Source organism: Nyctibius grandis, chromosome 19 (assembly GCF_013368605.1).
Source record: "Nyctibius grandis isolate bNycGra1 chromosome 19, bNycGra1.pri, whole genome shotgun sequence".
In the NCBI taxonomy this organism is placed as follows: domain Eukaryota; kingdom Metazoa; phylum Chordata; class Aves; order Nyctibiiformes; family Nyctibiidae; genus Nyctibius; species Nyctibius grandis.
The window spans coordinates 593,175-608,918 of NC_090676.1; the positions used below are offsets into that span (position 1 = coordinate 593,175).

General features: G+C 60.5%; 2 protein-coding genes across 2 annotated transcripts; both read left to right on the forward strand.

Moving 5' to 3' along the window:
- Positions 1-324: 324 nt before the first annotated feature.
- On the forward strand, positions 325-8,220 carry LOC137672190 (bactericidal permeability-increasing protein-like). The gene is made up of 15 exons (XM_068416250.1): positions 325-439; positions 1,286-1,400; positions 1,945-2,073; positions 2,585-2,740; positions 3,179-3,242; positions 4,357-4,420; positions 4,874-4,965; positions 5,092-5,268; positions 5,500-5,559; positions 5,673-5,840; positions 6,063-6,130; positions 6,333-6,375; positions 6,749-6,812; positions 7,312-7,388; positions 7,937-8,220. Exons 1-15 carry the CDS (start codon positions 325-327, stop codon positions 7,988-7,990), a joined length of 1,446 nt encoding a protein of 481 aa, XP_068272351.1. The 3' UTR covers positions 7,991-8,220.
- Positions 8,221-8,606: 386 nt separating this feature from the next.
- Positions 8,607-15,417, forward strand: CDK5RAP1 (CDK5 regulatory subunit associated protein 1). Its single transcript, XM_068416342.1, has 13 exons — positions 8,607-8,823; positions 9,499-9,602; positions 10,066-10,100; positions 10,811-10,911; positions 11,099-11,309; positions 12,117-12,237; positions 12,517-12,747; positions 12,996-13,093; positions 13,191-13,246; positions 13,363-13,493; positions 14,370-14,519; positions 14,886-15,026; positions 15,174-15,417. Exons 1-13 carry the CDS (start codon positions 8,607-8,609, stop codon positions 15,252-15,254), a joined length of 1,677 nt encoding a protein of 558 aa, XP_068272443.1. The 3' UTR covers positions 15,255-15,417.
- The last annotated feature ends 327 nt before the right edge of the window (positions 15,418-15,744 follow it).

A 15,744-nucleotide genomic window follows, 5' to 3' on the forward strand; every position in this document is an offset into this window, starting at 1 on the left:
CAGCCCGTGCCCACGGCTTCACCGTGCACCCGCTGCTGCTGCCTGACGGGGAGCTGGATCCCAGCTGGTGCCTCCTGGTTTTCGCTGGCCCTTCCCAGCCTGCGAGGAGAGGCGCTGGGTGTGCCTTGGGTGCAGGTGTGCCATGCTGTGCCACGGGCGAGGTGCCACCGGCACAGGAGCGGGGCGGTGGCCGAGCAGGAAGCCCTGGGCTCCGGCAGCGGCTCCGCACCCCTCCCTCGCCCGCGGTTCCCCTTTTGGCACGGCTATAAAGGCAGCGCGGGCAGGGAGAGCCCGGCTGCAGCGCGGCACCGCGGGGCAGCCGGGATGGCAGCGCGGGGCCTGGCGGTGGCTTGCGGGGCGCTGGCTTTGTGCCTGGCCCTCGCCAGGGCCACCAACCCTGGCTTTGTGGTGAGGATCACCCAGGCTGGCTTGGACTATGGTGGGTTTGGCTCCTGCTCTCTCTCCCCGCGGGTGTGCTGGGGGCAGAGGTGCGGAGTTGGGCACTTGCTCGGGGTCCTGGGGCAGGACGGGGGGAGCCTCGGCTGCGGGTGCCAATGCACCATCACCCGGTGGCGATGTGCCCCCCACCCTGCCATGGAGCCCCTGCGGAGGGGCAGGGTGCCCGGCCTGGGGGGGGTCTCGGGGGCTGCACCCAGGCGGGTGCAGGATGAGAGGGTCCGGGCGGCTGAGCCGTGAGCCCCGGAGGAGCGAGCTGCGGAGGTGGGGAGCTGCGGGGGGCAGGGACGGAGATGGATGGGCCCCGTGCTGGGTTTATTGAGGCAGGCAGAGCCCTGGCCCCCGCGGGGCGCTGGTGGGGGTTGAAATACACTGTGAGAAACAGCTCATTTACCAGCTGTGTGGGAGAGGAGGACATGAGTCCCCTTCCCAGACGGGTGCAGGGACGCAGCACCCGCTCACGCCACGCTGCTCCCTGGCACGTGGGCTCCGTCCGGCTTCGCCCGCCGGCGCTGGGCATGGAGTGTCGTGGAGCCTGGGACATCCCTCACCCCTCGCACGGTGCCCAGCTCGGAGAGCGAGGACTGGGACTTCTCCCCGCTTTCCGTGCCTGGCCACCACCTTCCCCAAGCGGGCAGGCATCGGGCAGTGTTTCGGGTGCTCTCAGGGCTCTGTGCACCGAGGTTAGCTTTAAAGGTAGCCCGGGAGGTGGAAAGCAACCGGGGCATCGCCAGGATGTCTCCTTTAACGCTTCCCCTGCGTGCCCAGTGCCTGCTCCCCGCTCCCACGGGACGCGCGTGGCCGTGACGCTGTCCCTGTGCCCCCGCAGCCCACCAGCACGCCATCGCGGTCCTGGAGAAGGAGCTGGCCCAGCTGAAGCTGCCGGACATCTCGGGCGACTTCCGCATCCGGCACGTGGGGAAGGTGCGCTATGAGATCTCCAGGTGAGCCCTGCCAGCCCCCCGAGCGGCGCGCTGCCCCCCGGCCCACGCGAGGGACAGGAGGGCTGGGGGAGGACGGGGAGCCCCGGGAGCAGCGAGGACCGTCCTGTCCCCTCCGCAGCGCCCTGAGATGTTGGCTCTGTCCTCGGTGCAGGCAGAGATGCTCCTGCTTTGCCCGCCTGCCCAAAGGGGAACAGGGAAGCGGGGTGACCACGCTCTGGTGCGGGCAGGGTTTGTGCAACCCAAGCCGAGGCGGAGGAGGTGCCCGTCCCCGCCGGGAGCAGGAGCCCAGCCCCTGTGGAGATCCCACTCCTCTCTGCCCCCGGCCCCTCTCCGCTCCCACTGTGGGGGGTTTGAGCTGCTCTCCTGGTGGCTGCGGGGACGTTTCTGCACGTCCCTGGCAGGCGTCGCTTTGCCGCAGCAGGACGGGAGCTGGGGGTGCTGCCGGCACCGTGGCCCTGCTCCCTCCCTCCCCAGCCGTGTGCCCAGGGGCGAGGCACCCCTGTAATGTGACTTTTCTCTTATTTTTTAAAAAATTTGTTTTTAGGTTGGACCTTCGCAGCTTCCACTTGCCCTACTCGCGGATTTCCCTGGTCCCCAACGTGGGCCTGCAGGTCGCCATCTCCAACGCCTTCGCCGAGCTGGACGGGAACTGGCGGGTGAAGTTACACTTCATGTGCGTGCCCAGCTCCCATTTATCCTGCTTGCAAGCGGCTGGGGAGACAATGTGAAAGCCTCCTCCCCTCTTGTGGCACCTGGGGGGTGTGAGGGACAGTCCCCCCCGCTTGCCTGCACTGGGGGCACCTTCCCGAGCACCCACAGGGACAGACCTGAGCCGGGACCTGGGGTGGGCAGAGGTCACTGCCACTCGTCCAGCCGCTGGGATGGATAAAAGGGAGTGGGAGGCATGAAGGAGTGGATGATGGAGGAGCTGTGCATCAGCTCTCCTGTCTCTCTCCCATCTCCCTCACTTGCTCCCGGCCCTCTCTCTCTAAAGGTTGCCTCTCCTAGTTTGCATTCCAGTGAAATCTGATTTCCCTGAGTTTAAAAACTTTGCTGGTCTCCTCTGCATGCTCAGTACAAAGGAGAGCCTGAGCTACACAGATCTGTCCCAAAGCTGATTTGGGGTCCCTTCACCAGGACTCGGCATTGAGAAATGCCCCTTTCTCGTCCTCCTCTCCCTGCAGCCGCGACCACGGTTCGTTTGACCTGAACGTGGAGAACGTCTACATCAAAATCAACTTGAAGCTGGGCAGCGACGCCGCCGGGAAGCCCACCGCTGACACCGCCGACTGCAGCACCCGCATCTCCAAAGTCCGGGTGCACTTTTCGGGCAAGTTTGGGTACGTAACGTCACCGTGCCAGCCTAGAAACGCTGCGTGTTAGCCCGTCTGCCGTGAGAACGTGGCTTCCACGGGCAAGGAGCAGGGTGTTGGCCCATGTGCAGTCCCTTGGAGGCTGCCCCTTCTCCTGCACCGGCACGTCAGCTGCCGCTGGACTCAAGCGATACCCTTCTCATCCCAGTGTGGAACTGGATGAACTTACCCCTGCCCTGAATTTGTCCTGCTGCAGCTGTACATTTAAGGGAGTTTAAGGCAGTCGCTAGACTTGGTTTAGAAGCAGGTCTGTTTGCAAATGCAAGCCCTCAGGCAAAGCTGGACACCAAACTGGTGTGGGAGCGACCGTTCCCCAGTGTTCCCAGTTCTCTAGTGTGTCCACTTCCTGGCCAGTGCTTCTGCAGCAGCCTCGGAGCTAAAGGACTCCTCTCTCTCCCTCTGCAGGTGGCTTTACAACCTCTTTGACAGAGCTATTGAGCCCAGGTTCCGGGACATGCTGCAGAGCAAGGTATGTGAGCGGAGGAGGGCAGAGCTCCGGGTGCTGCTGGTGTCTTTAGCCCCTGCTCGTAGCTGATGTGCGAGGAGGATGGGAGCACACGCAGGGGTTTAACCAGAGTCGGAGCACAGGGGTGTGTGGCCAATCTGGTGTAAACCAGAGGAACGGGCATCGCCAGCTGCGGTCTCGGGCTGAATTGGAAACCTGCAGCCTTTGCCAACGCTCAGCACAATTGGTTCCTAATTAACAACGACTTTTCTTTCCATGTGGTCAGCTAATTAGATCTTATGCCTTGGCCAAACTCCCTGTAACAGAGGAGACCTGCTCAGAGCTGCCCTTCGAACGGCCGCACCCCCGTTTGCTTTGGGGAGCAACGGGGGAGGAATTCTCGTGTCTGGGTTTCTGACACTCGCTGTGCTGTTTTATCGGGGCGCGTCAGGGAGGCCCCGGTGCTGTCCCCGGTACAGAGCCCCGCGTGCAGGAGACCTGCAGCAGGACACGGAGACAAGCTGTTCACCGTAATTACTACAAGGCTCACTGGCACGAGCTACAGCCTCCCTGGATGTGATCCTTGCTCGGGAAGGAGGCACTTGGAGGACAGGCAGATCCCACCCTGCCCGGGCACTAGTCCCGATGCCATGTAGTGGCTTTCCCGAGGCCCCCGGGAGCCGTGGCAGCAGATGGGCTGGCAGCAGGAGCGAACCCAGGGCTCAAAGGCCTTTTCTGCTGTTCTGCCTCCTGGAAAGAGGGCAGCTCTGGCACCCCGAGGGACCTTCTGCTGCCTCCGCTCCTCCCGCAGCGTGTCCCAGTGCACGTTTCTCAGTGTCTTTCTCCGTGTGCGAGATGGTGCCAGGGATGATGGGCAGGGGCTGGGAGTGCGCTGCGCCGGGACCCCCAGGCACAGCCCGGTCCCAACCCTGGCAGCACACGTCAGTCCTCGTGCCCCCAGCGCCGAGGGGATCCGGTCCCTGGGAGATCCCGGTCCCTGGGAGATCCCGGTCCCTGGGAGATCCCGGTCCCTGGGAGATCCCAGTCCCTGGGATCAGGGCTGCGTTTGTCCGGCCGCAGCTCCATCCTCCCCGGCAGACCTGCCACAGCTCAGCTTCGCTGCCTTTCATGCCCGCAGGTCTGTGAGATCGTGGCCAGCTCCGTGCGCAGCGAGCTCCAGCCTTACCTCCGGACCCTGCCAGGTACCGGGGGGGGGGCTGCGCGGGGGGTTGGGAGCGTTTCTCCCCAGCATTTCCCAGCCATGAGGACAGTGCTTTACCTTGTGCCCACTGCCCGTTTCCTTGTATTTCTGCACCCAGTTGGGAGCTGGGGAACCCGGTATCCACAGACACTTGTCGCTGTCTGGCTGCGGGAAGAGGCAGCACGTAGCCTCCAAGGAGCCGTGCCCCGGGGCTGGCGCGGGCATGGGCCACCTTAGCCAGGGGAGACAGACCGCTCCTCGGCTCCTGGACTTAGTCCACACGGCTGAGAGGGAGCCAGGAGGGAAACATGGGGTTTGCTTCCAACCAGGAGTGAGCACACGTGAGCTGGCATCGAGCTGGTGCACGGGGCAGCCCTGGGTGTCAGTGGGGGCAAGCTGCTCCCGGCTCTCCCGTGCCCCCTCCTTGCTCATCCATCTGCCCTGCGTTTTACAGTCACAGCCAGGATAGATGCCAAGGCTGGGATCGATTACTCCTTGGTGGCACCCCCAACTGCTACCGCCCAGTCCCTGGACGTGGGCCTGAAGGTGAGAGGCCGCCCTGGGCAAGCTCGAGCGGGAACCAGGCTTGGGTACCTCCTGCTGATGCTGTGTGCCAGCGGGTGAGCCCCACCGCCCTCTGCTCTCCCGCTTCACCTCTCGCCCTCCTCCCAGGGCGAGTTCTTCTCCCTGGCCCACCGCTCTGCCGTGCCCTTCCCCCCGCTGGCGCTGGCCTTCCCCCCGGACCACGACCGCATGGTTTACTTCGGGGCCTCCAGCTACTTCTTCAACACAGCTGGCTTTGCCTACCACGCAGCCGGGGCGCTGGTCTTCGAAATCACAGACTCCATGGTGAGCCACGCCGGTGGGACGGGGCTGTCCCTGCACCTCCGGGCACGGGTTCAATTTGCAGAGGAGCTCCGGCGGCAGCCTGGGGTCCCTGGTCCCCCGGCAAGCTGCCTGGGGGCTGCGGGATGGGGCTGGGGCTGTCCAGCACGGCAGCACATCGGGGCGGGAGGGCTGAGCTCGCCATGGGCTCGGCCACGCTGTGTTGCCCCGGTGTGACTGTCCTCCCCCTCGCAGATCCCAAAGGGCGTTGAGTTCCACCTGAACACCACCACCTTCTCAGCCTTCGTTCCGCAGGTGAGTGGCCCAGCCCTGCCGTGTGCAGCCAGGGAGTTGCTCTGTGCAAGGTGGGCTCCCCCGGCAATGGGGGTTTGTGCCGCTGCCCCTGCCCTCCCCCTGCTCCTCTGCAGCTGGAGAAGATGTACCCAGACACGCCGATGAAGCTCAGGCTGTCTGCCCCCTCCGCCCCATTCCTGACCATCGGCCCAGGGGGGCTCTCGCTCACGCCTGTTGTGGATATCCAGGCGTACGCCATCCTCCCCAGCTCCAGCCTGGCTCCTCTCTTCCTCCTTGGCCTGGTGAGTCTGGGCACAGCTGCCGCGGTGGCTGCTCCTGGCTGGGCAGCCCCCGGTGCAGCCACAGCTCTGGGTGATGCAGTGCATCGCTGAGCTCTCCCCACATCTCAGCGGGGCACAGACGGGGGTCTGAGCTGTGCGGCTGCTCGGAGCCGTTCCCCCCGGCGTGTGGTTTGGGGTGAGGTGGAGCGAGCAGTGCCGGAGCTCTGCGCTCTCTCTCCCCAGACGAGCAACGTGTCTGCTGTCGTCGACGTGAAATCCGGCCACATAGTGGGGAGCCTGAAGGTGGGCAGGTACGGAGGGGGGTGCTTCTCTTCTGGGCTTCCAGGGACAGAGGTGAGGTGGGGAGGTCCCGGGGGTGGGGACCCGGTGCAGAGGGGATGAGCTGGGGCTGGAGGGAGCGGGAGCTGCACGGCCATCGACAGGCGGCACCGAGGTGGGAACCGCTCGCTCCCTTGGGGCAGCCTTCACAGCACTGCTTCTGTCTCTGTGCAGGATTAAGCTCTCTCTGAAGCATTCAGATGTCGGCACCTTCCAGGTAAGCTATCCCTGACCGTGGCCAGAGCCCCCAGCATGGAGGTGAAAGCCTGCTGGGGGCCAAGGAGAGGGCTTGTTCCCCCCTGGGCCCCAACACGGGAGCTGGGGGTGCACCCAGGACCCCACGCTGACCCCACAGACACCTCCTGCCTCAGCCTGCAAGGCTGGGAGAGGACGCAGAGCCAGCTGCCGTTGCTGCTCTCACCCCTACACTTCCTACCCCACCAGCATGGCCAGACAAAGCCACTGGGCTCTGGTGCAGCGTGTGCCCAGCCCAGCTCCTCGTCTCTCTATTCCCAATTACCCTCCTGTGCCTGGTCACCTGCCCTCCCGCAGGCTAAAGCTCTGTTCCTCCCCCTCTCCCCGCTCCCCAGGTGCGAACGCTGCAGTCCATAATGAACATCTTTGCGTCCAGTATCCTGCTCCCGCGTCTTAATGGTGAGAAGCCGTTGGGGGGAATGGGGATGCTGGAGCAGTCGCTGGCCAGGTCGCTCCGTCCAAGCCAGCCCAGCTCGCTAATTAAATCCCTGCTGCCAAGCCTGAGGGGTGGGTAAAGCCTGCAGCGAGCGCAGGAGATGGCAGTAAAGTGGCAGGCAGTGGCGTGCGGAGCCTCTCGGCGCTGTGACGTGCATCCAGGAGTGAACACGATGGAAAAACTGAGCACGACACACGTCCTAATGCTTTCCAGACCCTCTCCCCCGCTCGTGGTTTCTCCTGAGTCCCCAGCAACGGGGGCCAGAGCGGGGCTGGTGGGGGAGTGGCGTGGCACAACGTGCAGCCCCCAGCCCTTCTGTGGAGCTTGGGAGGAATCTCCTCTGCCCTCTGCGTGGGCGAAGAAGGGGCTGGGGGGAGGAGGTGGCTGCCTGCTTTGCACAGCTCGCGCTCCGTTTTGCTCCCATTCCCACCCTAATGTGGCCACGTGTGTTGTCTCTTCCAGCCAGGTTAGATCAGGGTTTCCCTCTGCCGCTGCCCGACAGAATACAGCTCTCCAATATCCTCGTGCGGTTTCACCAGGTGAGTGAGGGGGAGCACCCAGCCCTGGCCCGACGCTGCAAACCTGAACCCTGCTTGTCCTGTCTGCACGGTGGGGCTCTGGGCTCTGCACTCCCAGGGCGGCACCGCATCGCTCCCCAGTTCTTAAACCCAGGGCCGGAATTTCCCACGATGATTTTTATAGCGCACAGAGCTCTGTGCAGCGTCGCCCCATGCCCCTGCCGTCCCCGGCCGGCGGTGCCTGGAGGGACGCCGGACACGTCTGCCTGCGGTGGGACAGGCAGCACCGGCCAGGCTGGGTGGACGGAGCCCTGCCTGGTCCAGGGGAGCAGAGAAAGCCCCGCGGGTGGGAGGCCTTGGGGAAGCCCCAGAGCGGTGCTACTATGGGAATGCTGAATATTTATTGCGAGGCGTGGCTGTGAACTGTCTTCAGAGCCCTTCCAGGGCTAAAGTTAGGCACAGGGGCTGGCAGGACCACGCGTGCCCATCCCTCCTCCCTCCGCGAGCTGGGGTGGGTGCTGGGGGGCATAGCAGCCCCCCACAGACCACGGCCGCCTTCTCTCTGCCAGAACTTCCTCCTGCTGGGAGCAGACGTTCAGTACCAGCCCCGGGGACCGAGATAAGGCGACGAGGGACCCCGAGCACCAAAACCGCCCCCTTCGCCCCTTCCCTGCCGCTGGAGCTGAGAACCACCGGTCCTGCCGCAGCCCCCCTCTCCACTCCGGCCTGGAGCACCCCCGGGGCCTCACCCCACATCCCCCGGCCGGGGTCTCACCCAGCGCTACCGCGAGTGGGGGGTCCCTGGCCCCCCTCCCCTCCCGCTTCCCCCGTGCCGGGGGCGGCTGGCGGCAATAAAGGCGTTTGCGGTGCTGCTGTCGCTGTCCGAGCCCGCGGTCCCTGCCCTGGGCCCTTCGCACCGGGCCCGGGGCCTGCCCGGAGCCCCCCGGGGGAGGGCGGGCGCCCGGGGACGCCCGTTTCGGCTATTTTTATCCCCGAGCATCACGGACCGTCTGTTTCCATCGCTATGTCACTTTTCCGCGGCGGGGCCGGGCCCGACCGCCCGCGGGGACCCTCCTCCGCCCGGCGGAACCGCGGCGGCGCGGAACGCAGCGCCGAGGGGCGGGGGCGCGGGGGGGCCGCTGTGGCGGCGCACGGCGGGGCTGCCCCTGCCCGCCCGTCCGTCCCGCAAAGCGCTCCCCCGGCCGGCAACGCGGGCTGGCCCCGGGGCCTGGCGCCGCCATGCTGCGCTGGAGGCGGGCGGCGGGGCTTCTCCGCCCGGCCGCTGCCCCCCGCCCCAGGGCCGCCCGCCGGGCGCGCTGCGGGCCGGGGGAGCGGCCGGCGGGGCGCGGGGCCGCGCTGCCCGCGGGGCCGGACCTGCGGCACTTCCTGAGAGGGGCCGCCGCGGGGGAGCCGCGGCCGGGGCCGGAGCCGGGCCCTGCCCCCGGGGCCGGGAAAGGTCGGTGGTGCCGCCTCCCCCCCGCCGCGGGCCCTGCTGGCGCCTGCGCGGTGCCGTGGGGTGGCTGGGCCGGCCCCGAGGGCGGGTGGGCATAGCCGTGCCCCGCGGCCGGGGCGTTGTGCCAGGCCAGGGCCAGCCGTAAGGACCGGGGGGTTAGCGGTGCCCCGCAGCCGGGGCGGAGGGTCGCTGCGGCCTGCACGGGGGAAACAAGTTGTTTGGGTGCTTTTAGGGACCAGAGGGTTGTTCTGGTATTAGAAGAAGTCCCCCTCGTTGGCCGCGTGCCCGCTGGCCTGTCTCCCCCGCCGTGGAGGTGTGCTGGGGAGCGGGTTGCCCTGGCACCTCTACGCAGCCGTGGCCATGGTGGAGCTGCCCCGCAGAGGGGGGGTTCATTGCACTAAATGTTGTATCTCGGTAATAACACAGGTTCTGCTGCTCTGCCAGCCACAGTCCAGACCTGTACGGGTGGAGAGACGTGCTCTGAGGCGCTCGGGTTTCCCAGAGCCTGTCTTTATTCTTGGCTTATCCTTTCTGTGTGGGCTGCAAGTGGCGGTAGCTTTGGTGCTGCCTGCCTGACTCCAGTGGTGGGACTGAAAGTTCCTTCCTATGGAAAAGGTCATAGAAGGAGGCAGATGAGAGCGCTGAGGCAGGCTTTGCGTCACGGCACCTTTGTTGCAGTGTACCTGGAGACCTACGGCTGCCAGATGAACGTCAACGACACGGAGATCGCCTGGGCCGTCCTGCAGAAGAACGGCTACGCCAGGACATGGGACCTGGCTGAGGTAAGGCACCGTGGCAGCTCTCCTGTGGCGCAGGTCTGTGAAGGTGTCACACTGCTGCTGTGCCTGCGAGCCCCATGTTTTGTGGAGAGCGCAGTTCTGCAGGGTGGTGTGATTTTTGCAGCCTAAGTTCTGTGTAAAGGAAACTACTTAACAAGTGGCTGGAAGGCTGTGCGTTGTTTTTTTTTTCTTTAAGCTGCTGGGTTCCCTCTCAGTTGGAGAGCAATTGGACACAGTGGGATGCTCCTGACTCATCTTCATCTGAATTTCCTTCTGCCCTTTAGTGGAAGGCTCTGCTTTTCTTCTTGTTAGTTTCTCTCACCTTTGTTTGTTACCACATACTGGGCAGATCTTTTAACTGGGTTAAGTGAGTTTTATACTCTCTGTTCAGGTTACCAGCGCAGGGAGTGAGTACTTACTGTTTGGCTTTTACAAATTATTCCTCCTTTTTGTTGTTTTCATCTAGGCAGATGTGATTCTCCTCGTGACCTGTTCCGTGAGGTAAGGAAACTTCTGGTTTTGGACAGCTTTTAAGGAATTGCCATTTGAAAAGCAAGGCAATAAATGTGTTGTGTGAGGAAGAGCGCATGCAGATGTGAAACTGCCTGTTTAGTTGAGGGCAGAGCTAGCTGCTGCTGTGATGTAATGCACAACATTAATTGTGCTTTTTTATATGGTGAGAAGTTGTTCTTTGGTAGTGTAAGCTCTGTGTATGTGCTATGGGCAGTTAAAGACCTGCACAGATTTGTACTTTGATGATTTTTTTTTAATTCGTCTGTCTTCTCTTGAAGTGTTTATCCCTCTAGTACAGGGTGTGTACTACAAAAATCTGGGGAATATATTTAGGCCAGTTTAGGATATAAATATATAGGGAACTTTTGGGTTTTTTTTCCTGAATGCAGATGACAAATGCTCTTTGTCACTTACAAGGTAGCTCATATTGGCGGGCTAAGGCAGACTTTTTCTCTGCAAGAGCTGGGTTGTTTCTGCAGTGTAGATGCTCCCAAGCGAGCCAAATGATAGTAGGTGAGGCAGAGCCAAGACATAATCCACACACCACAAACAGCACTCGTATGTGCCAGCAGATCCATCAGGAGGATGATTCCTGTCTTTAGCTGAATTCTCCTCTTAAAGCACTTGGGCTGCTTCACGTTTGGGGACTGTTAAAGTGCAACGATCAGAATAAAAAGGCTGTTTTCCTGGTGTCCCAGGGAGAAGGCAGAGCAGGCTATCTGGAACCGTCTGCGGCACCTCAAGGCGCTGAAAGCCCGGCGGCAGCAGGCCCGCGTACCCCTCCGCATCGGCATTCTAGGTACCTGGTGGGGTGTGCACCAGTGGGTGGCACACGCTGTTGTGCCCCATCCCATCGTGCTGAGTTTCCTCTTCCCCTCTGGCGGCATCAAGCCCTTTCTGCAGGGTGAAAGCAGCTAGCGAAGGGGTGCAGAGGGGTGATGGAGGGTGGGCACTTCCTCACGAGGACCCTTCTCCTTTGGCGGCAGGGTGCATGGCTGAGAGGCTTAAGGAGGAGATTCTGCACAGGGAGAAGCTAGTGGATGTGGTGGCAGGCCCTGATGCATATCGTGACCTTCCCCGGCTGCTGGCCGTGGCAGAGTCTGGCCAGCAAGCTGCTAATGTCCTGCTCTCGCTAGATGAGACTTATGCAGACATTCTGCCTGTCCAGACTAGCGCAGGTGGCACCACAGCCTTTGTGTAAGTACCTTATTTTCCTGTGCGTGTTTCTGTGGTTCTGGTTTGGAAACACTGCTGTGCAGAACAGACGTGTCGCTGACAGCAGCTACCCCAGAGATGCGATGCCTGGTTGCACTCGCTCCTGGTAGCCCAGAGGCATGAGTCTACCAGACTGTGTTTGCTGCTGCTTCGCTGTCTGACTGAGCCCTGGAGAGCCTGCCCCGTGCTTTGGCTGTCTGCAGGCTTCTCTCGCTCTCCTTTGAGAGCACAGGTTGTCTAAGCCTGATGCTGCACCCAGTGATTTCTGTCCCACTGATGTTTGTGCCTTTCCAAAGCTTGTGCCTCTCTCATCCCCTGCCTTTTGCTCTGTCCTGCCCCAGGTTCTCCTGTTTAATTCGTCCAATCCTCCGTGCATTGTAATGTCTGTTGTTTCCCTTTGTCCAGTTTTGGTAATAAGATTCCCAAACACAAAATCAGCCTTTGCTCAGTGTGGCTGTAGAGTACAGGGTCACCCTCTGCAGGAACAGGGTGCAGAAGGATCTTCTTGCAGAGCAAGTCTGTGTCTCATTAGTTGCTTTCCAAGTTTTTTGGAACTGTGCATGGGAAATGAGGAGGTGTTAGCCAGGGGAGAGCAGAAGTCAGCTGTGACTGGAATGGTGGGCGAGGGGAGGCTGCAGGGCTGTGTTCAGAGCTGGTGCTGTGTGTGCTGCAGGCCAAGGGAGGTGGCTGAAGGCAGCAGTGCTGGGCTAGGTCAAAGCAGGGCAGGATGCAACATGGGTGATCCTTGCAGAGCGATCATGGTGTGACCTGTGCTGTGCCTCTTGGCAGGTCTGTCATGCGGGGCTGTGACAACATGTGCAGCTATTGCATCGTGCCCTTCACCCGTGGCCGAGAGAGGAGCCGCCCCGTCGGCTCCGTCCTGCAGGAAGTGAGGATGCTCTCGGAGCAGGTGAGGCAGAGCCGCCTCCCCACCTGCCCCAGGCCGTGGGGGAAGGATGGTTCTCAGTGAGCCCTTTGGCCACTGACACCACCTTGATCTGAGGGGATGGAGTTACCGTAGGGTTCTGTCAGTTGCTTTTTGATTCCCCTTGTAATACTCTGAGGCAGACGGGGAAGAGAGAGAGGGTTTCCCCTGGAGACTCCTCCTTGAAGAGTAAAACCGTGGCTGCCCTTGTTAGCTGAGCCATCCTGCCAGGCTGTATTTTTTCCTCTCTGCTTATTTTTGTAGGGAGTGAAAGAAGTGACCCTTTTGGGTCAGAACGTCAACAGCTTTCGAGACACGTCTGAGGTGCAGTTTCAGTCGGCTGCTGCCCCAGGCCTCAGCCGTGGCTTTAGCACAGTCTACAAAGCTAAGCCAGGAGGCTTGCGCTTTGCACATCTGCTAGACCAGGTCTCTAGAATTGATCCAGAAATGAGGATCCGTTTCACCTCTCCACACCCCAAGGATTTTCCTGATGAGGCAAGTGTAAAATAAACACCTGGACCTCTGCTTGCAGGCAGGCAGCTCTGAACTGCTGGACGTGGGCTGTGCTTCCTGCCCAAAGGGAGCATCAGAGAGTGGGAACAGCAGCTCCTGGGTGGGGGAATGTTTGTGCTAAAGCTAGCAGGTCTGCAGTTTGCTGGCCTTTACCTGGGGGAGACTCTTCCCCTTGGCATCCTGGTAGGGTTGAGCTGTCCACGACGTTGTCTCCTGACTGCTCATCACAGGTCCTGCAGCTTATCCGGGAGCGACACAACATCTGCAAACAGCTTCACCTCCCAGCCCAGAGTGGAAGCACGCGAGTCCTGGAGGCCATGCGACGAGGGTGAGTCCTGTGCCCTGCCCTCTGATTTAGGGTGCTGGGTTCTCCTCATCAATGTTGTGGTTTTCTGATTAGCAAATCCATGTGTTGCTCATTGCAGGTACACAAGAGAAGCATATTTAGAGCTTGTACACCACGTACGTGAGTCCATTCCAGGTAGGGGCTCCCTTTAGCTTCATCTGAGCTCAGCACAGCTGTATCTTACTGTCCTTTCTTGAGTGAAGCGTTCCTCTCTCCCTTGAGGGAAGCATAAAGCTGTGTCTCTGTTACAGGAGTGAGCTTAAGCAGCGATTTCATTGCTGGCTTCTGTGGAGAGACAGAAGAAGATCACCAGCAGACCGTGTCCTTGCTGCGGGAAGTCCGCTACAACGTGGGATTCCTGTTTGCCTACAGCATGAGGCAGGTGAGTGCAGGACCTGGTGAAGACGACTCTTATCTCTGGGTATTTCACCTAATTCCTGGCTGCTGTTTCTCACAATAAGACACTAAAAAAAAAAAGCTGTTGAAAATAACACCTAGAGACGTGGTATATGGGTAGATTTTTTTGTTTGCATTCAGCGTTTCTAGGGTATGTGGTTCTGCCAGGGGCACCTTTGTGCCTGAAAGGCTTCCAGCTCCCCTGTGTGAGCGTCAGGGTTGGTTAGTGATTGGGTGACCTGGTTCTGCAGCTGCTCCACAGTGATGGCAGTGAAGCAGCCACGTCTGCAGAGACCTGGCTACAGGTACAATTTTCTTTGCTGATGAGAAATTGTGCTGATGTAGCAGGGCTCCAGCTGCAGAGACTGAAGTCGAGTGTGGAGAGAAGTGATGAATTTTCAGAAGGTATTTCCACAAGAAGAGTGGATAGTTGACAGGTCTCCATTAGAATGCTTTCTGAAGTGTAAGATGCTGATGGGGAGGAAGACAGGAGGCTGGGAAGCACATGGAAGCGAAGGAATGTGGATCACTTTTCAGCACATGGGACTGGAAGTAGGAGAATCCATTGCCTGTCCTTGTGGACAGACAGGCAACAGACACATCTCACACAGCAGATGCAGAACTTCTGCTTCACAACGCCACCGATACTCGGCACCCTGCATCAAACCTTCTGCCAAAAAGGTGGTGCAGAAAGAATGTGAGGAACTCAGGGATGTTGCTGGTGCTGAAAACATTCCTTCAGATTGTAAATACAAACTGTAACGCGTGGAGAGCTGTTGCTTGAAGAGCAGCCAAGCTGGCTGGGGTCAGACAAGGTTCTGCCTGGTGGTTGGGGAGCCACACTGGCTCTGTCTGTTTGCAGAAAACCCGGGCGTATCACCGGCTGCGAGACGACGTGCCTGCAGACGTAAAGCAGAGGCGGCTGGAGGAGCTCATTGCTGTGTTTCGAGAGGAGGCTGCAAGGGCAAACGAGGCGCTGGTGGGCCAGTCTCAGCTGGTGCTGGTGGAGGGGGTGAGTGTGCCTGGAGCAGAGCTGTCCTTCTCCCCTCTCCCTGGCCAGAGGCTCTTAGGCTGTACACAGCAATCGCTTCTGCCGTCCCTTCTCACTTTCCCCATACAATCCTGGGACTCCAAGACTGTATTTTCACACTTAACCAGACAGCCTGATTTTTCCAGAGCACTGAGCTGAGCACAGGGGGATGAGAGAGGTCAGAGACGTGGCTCTGGCCAAGCACTGAATTAAGCGCGGGCGTGCTTAACAGTGTGGAATGTGGATTTTAATACTGGCAATAGTGCTCAGTTAATTCCTGAGGCAATAAAGCCCAGCAGTGAATCAGAGCTATTGCCGTGCAGGTAATGTTCCCTGTCCTCCTTTCAGCCCAGCAAGCGTTCTGCCTCGGAGTGGTGTGGGAGGAACGACGGCAACATCAAGGTGATCTTCCCTGACGCCGAGATGGAGGACGCTGCGGGCTGCCAGGCTCTGGTCCGGGCCCAGCCAGGGGACTATGTGTTGGTGAAGGTGACCTGTCTACAATAATTGTTTCCTTGGGCTCTTTCTCTTGCACAGTTCTGTTCCCTAGAGCAGCTGCTGCCAGGAGAGCCTAAAATTAGCACGGATCCTCCTCAGCCGTTCTGTTCCTGAGGGCTGTTGTGCTGTTTCTTCCAGGTGACCTCTGCCAGCTCTCAGACCTTGAAGGGAGTCCCGCTCTGTCGTACCACCCTCTCCCGCTCTGCGGCTTGTCACTGAGGTGTCCCTGCTGCCAGGGGACAGAAGCAGCATGTTTTCTTCAGGAGGAAACAAGGAAGTTTGGTCAGGTGGAGGTGGGGTAGAAATAGGGAGATCTATGTATATTAAAAAATGTATATAATAATAATAAATATATATATATTTCTGTTTTGGCAACAACCTACCCCCACAGACGTGTGCCAGTTTGTAGGCAAAAGGGATGGAAGCTGTGTATGGACTGGCCAAACCCAAGTACTGCGTGATCTTGTATTTTTAGTTGCTCTCAGGCTGGGCCCACCCTTGCGCTGCTGCAGGCCTCTCCTCTGGTTTGACCGTGTCCCCTGGTGCAGCCCAGCCTGAGACACTGATGTCTGCAGAGCAAGTCATTCCTACGAGCTCAGTTGAATTTAGGAGCTGCAAAAACTGGGAGTGCCTAGAAAATCCAGCTCCAGTAACGGCTGGAGAGTGGCAGGAGCACTGCCAAAGGGGACGAAGAACTCGGAGAACTGGA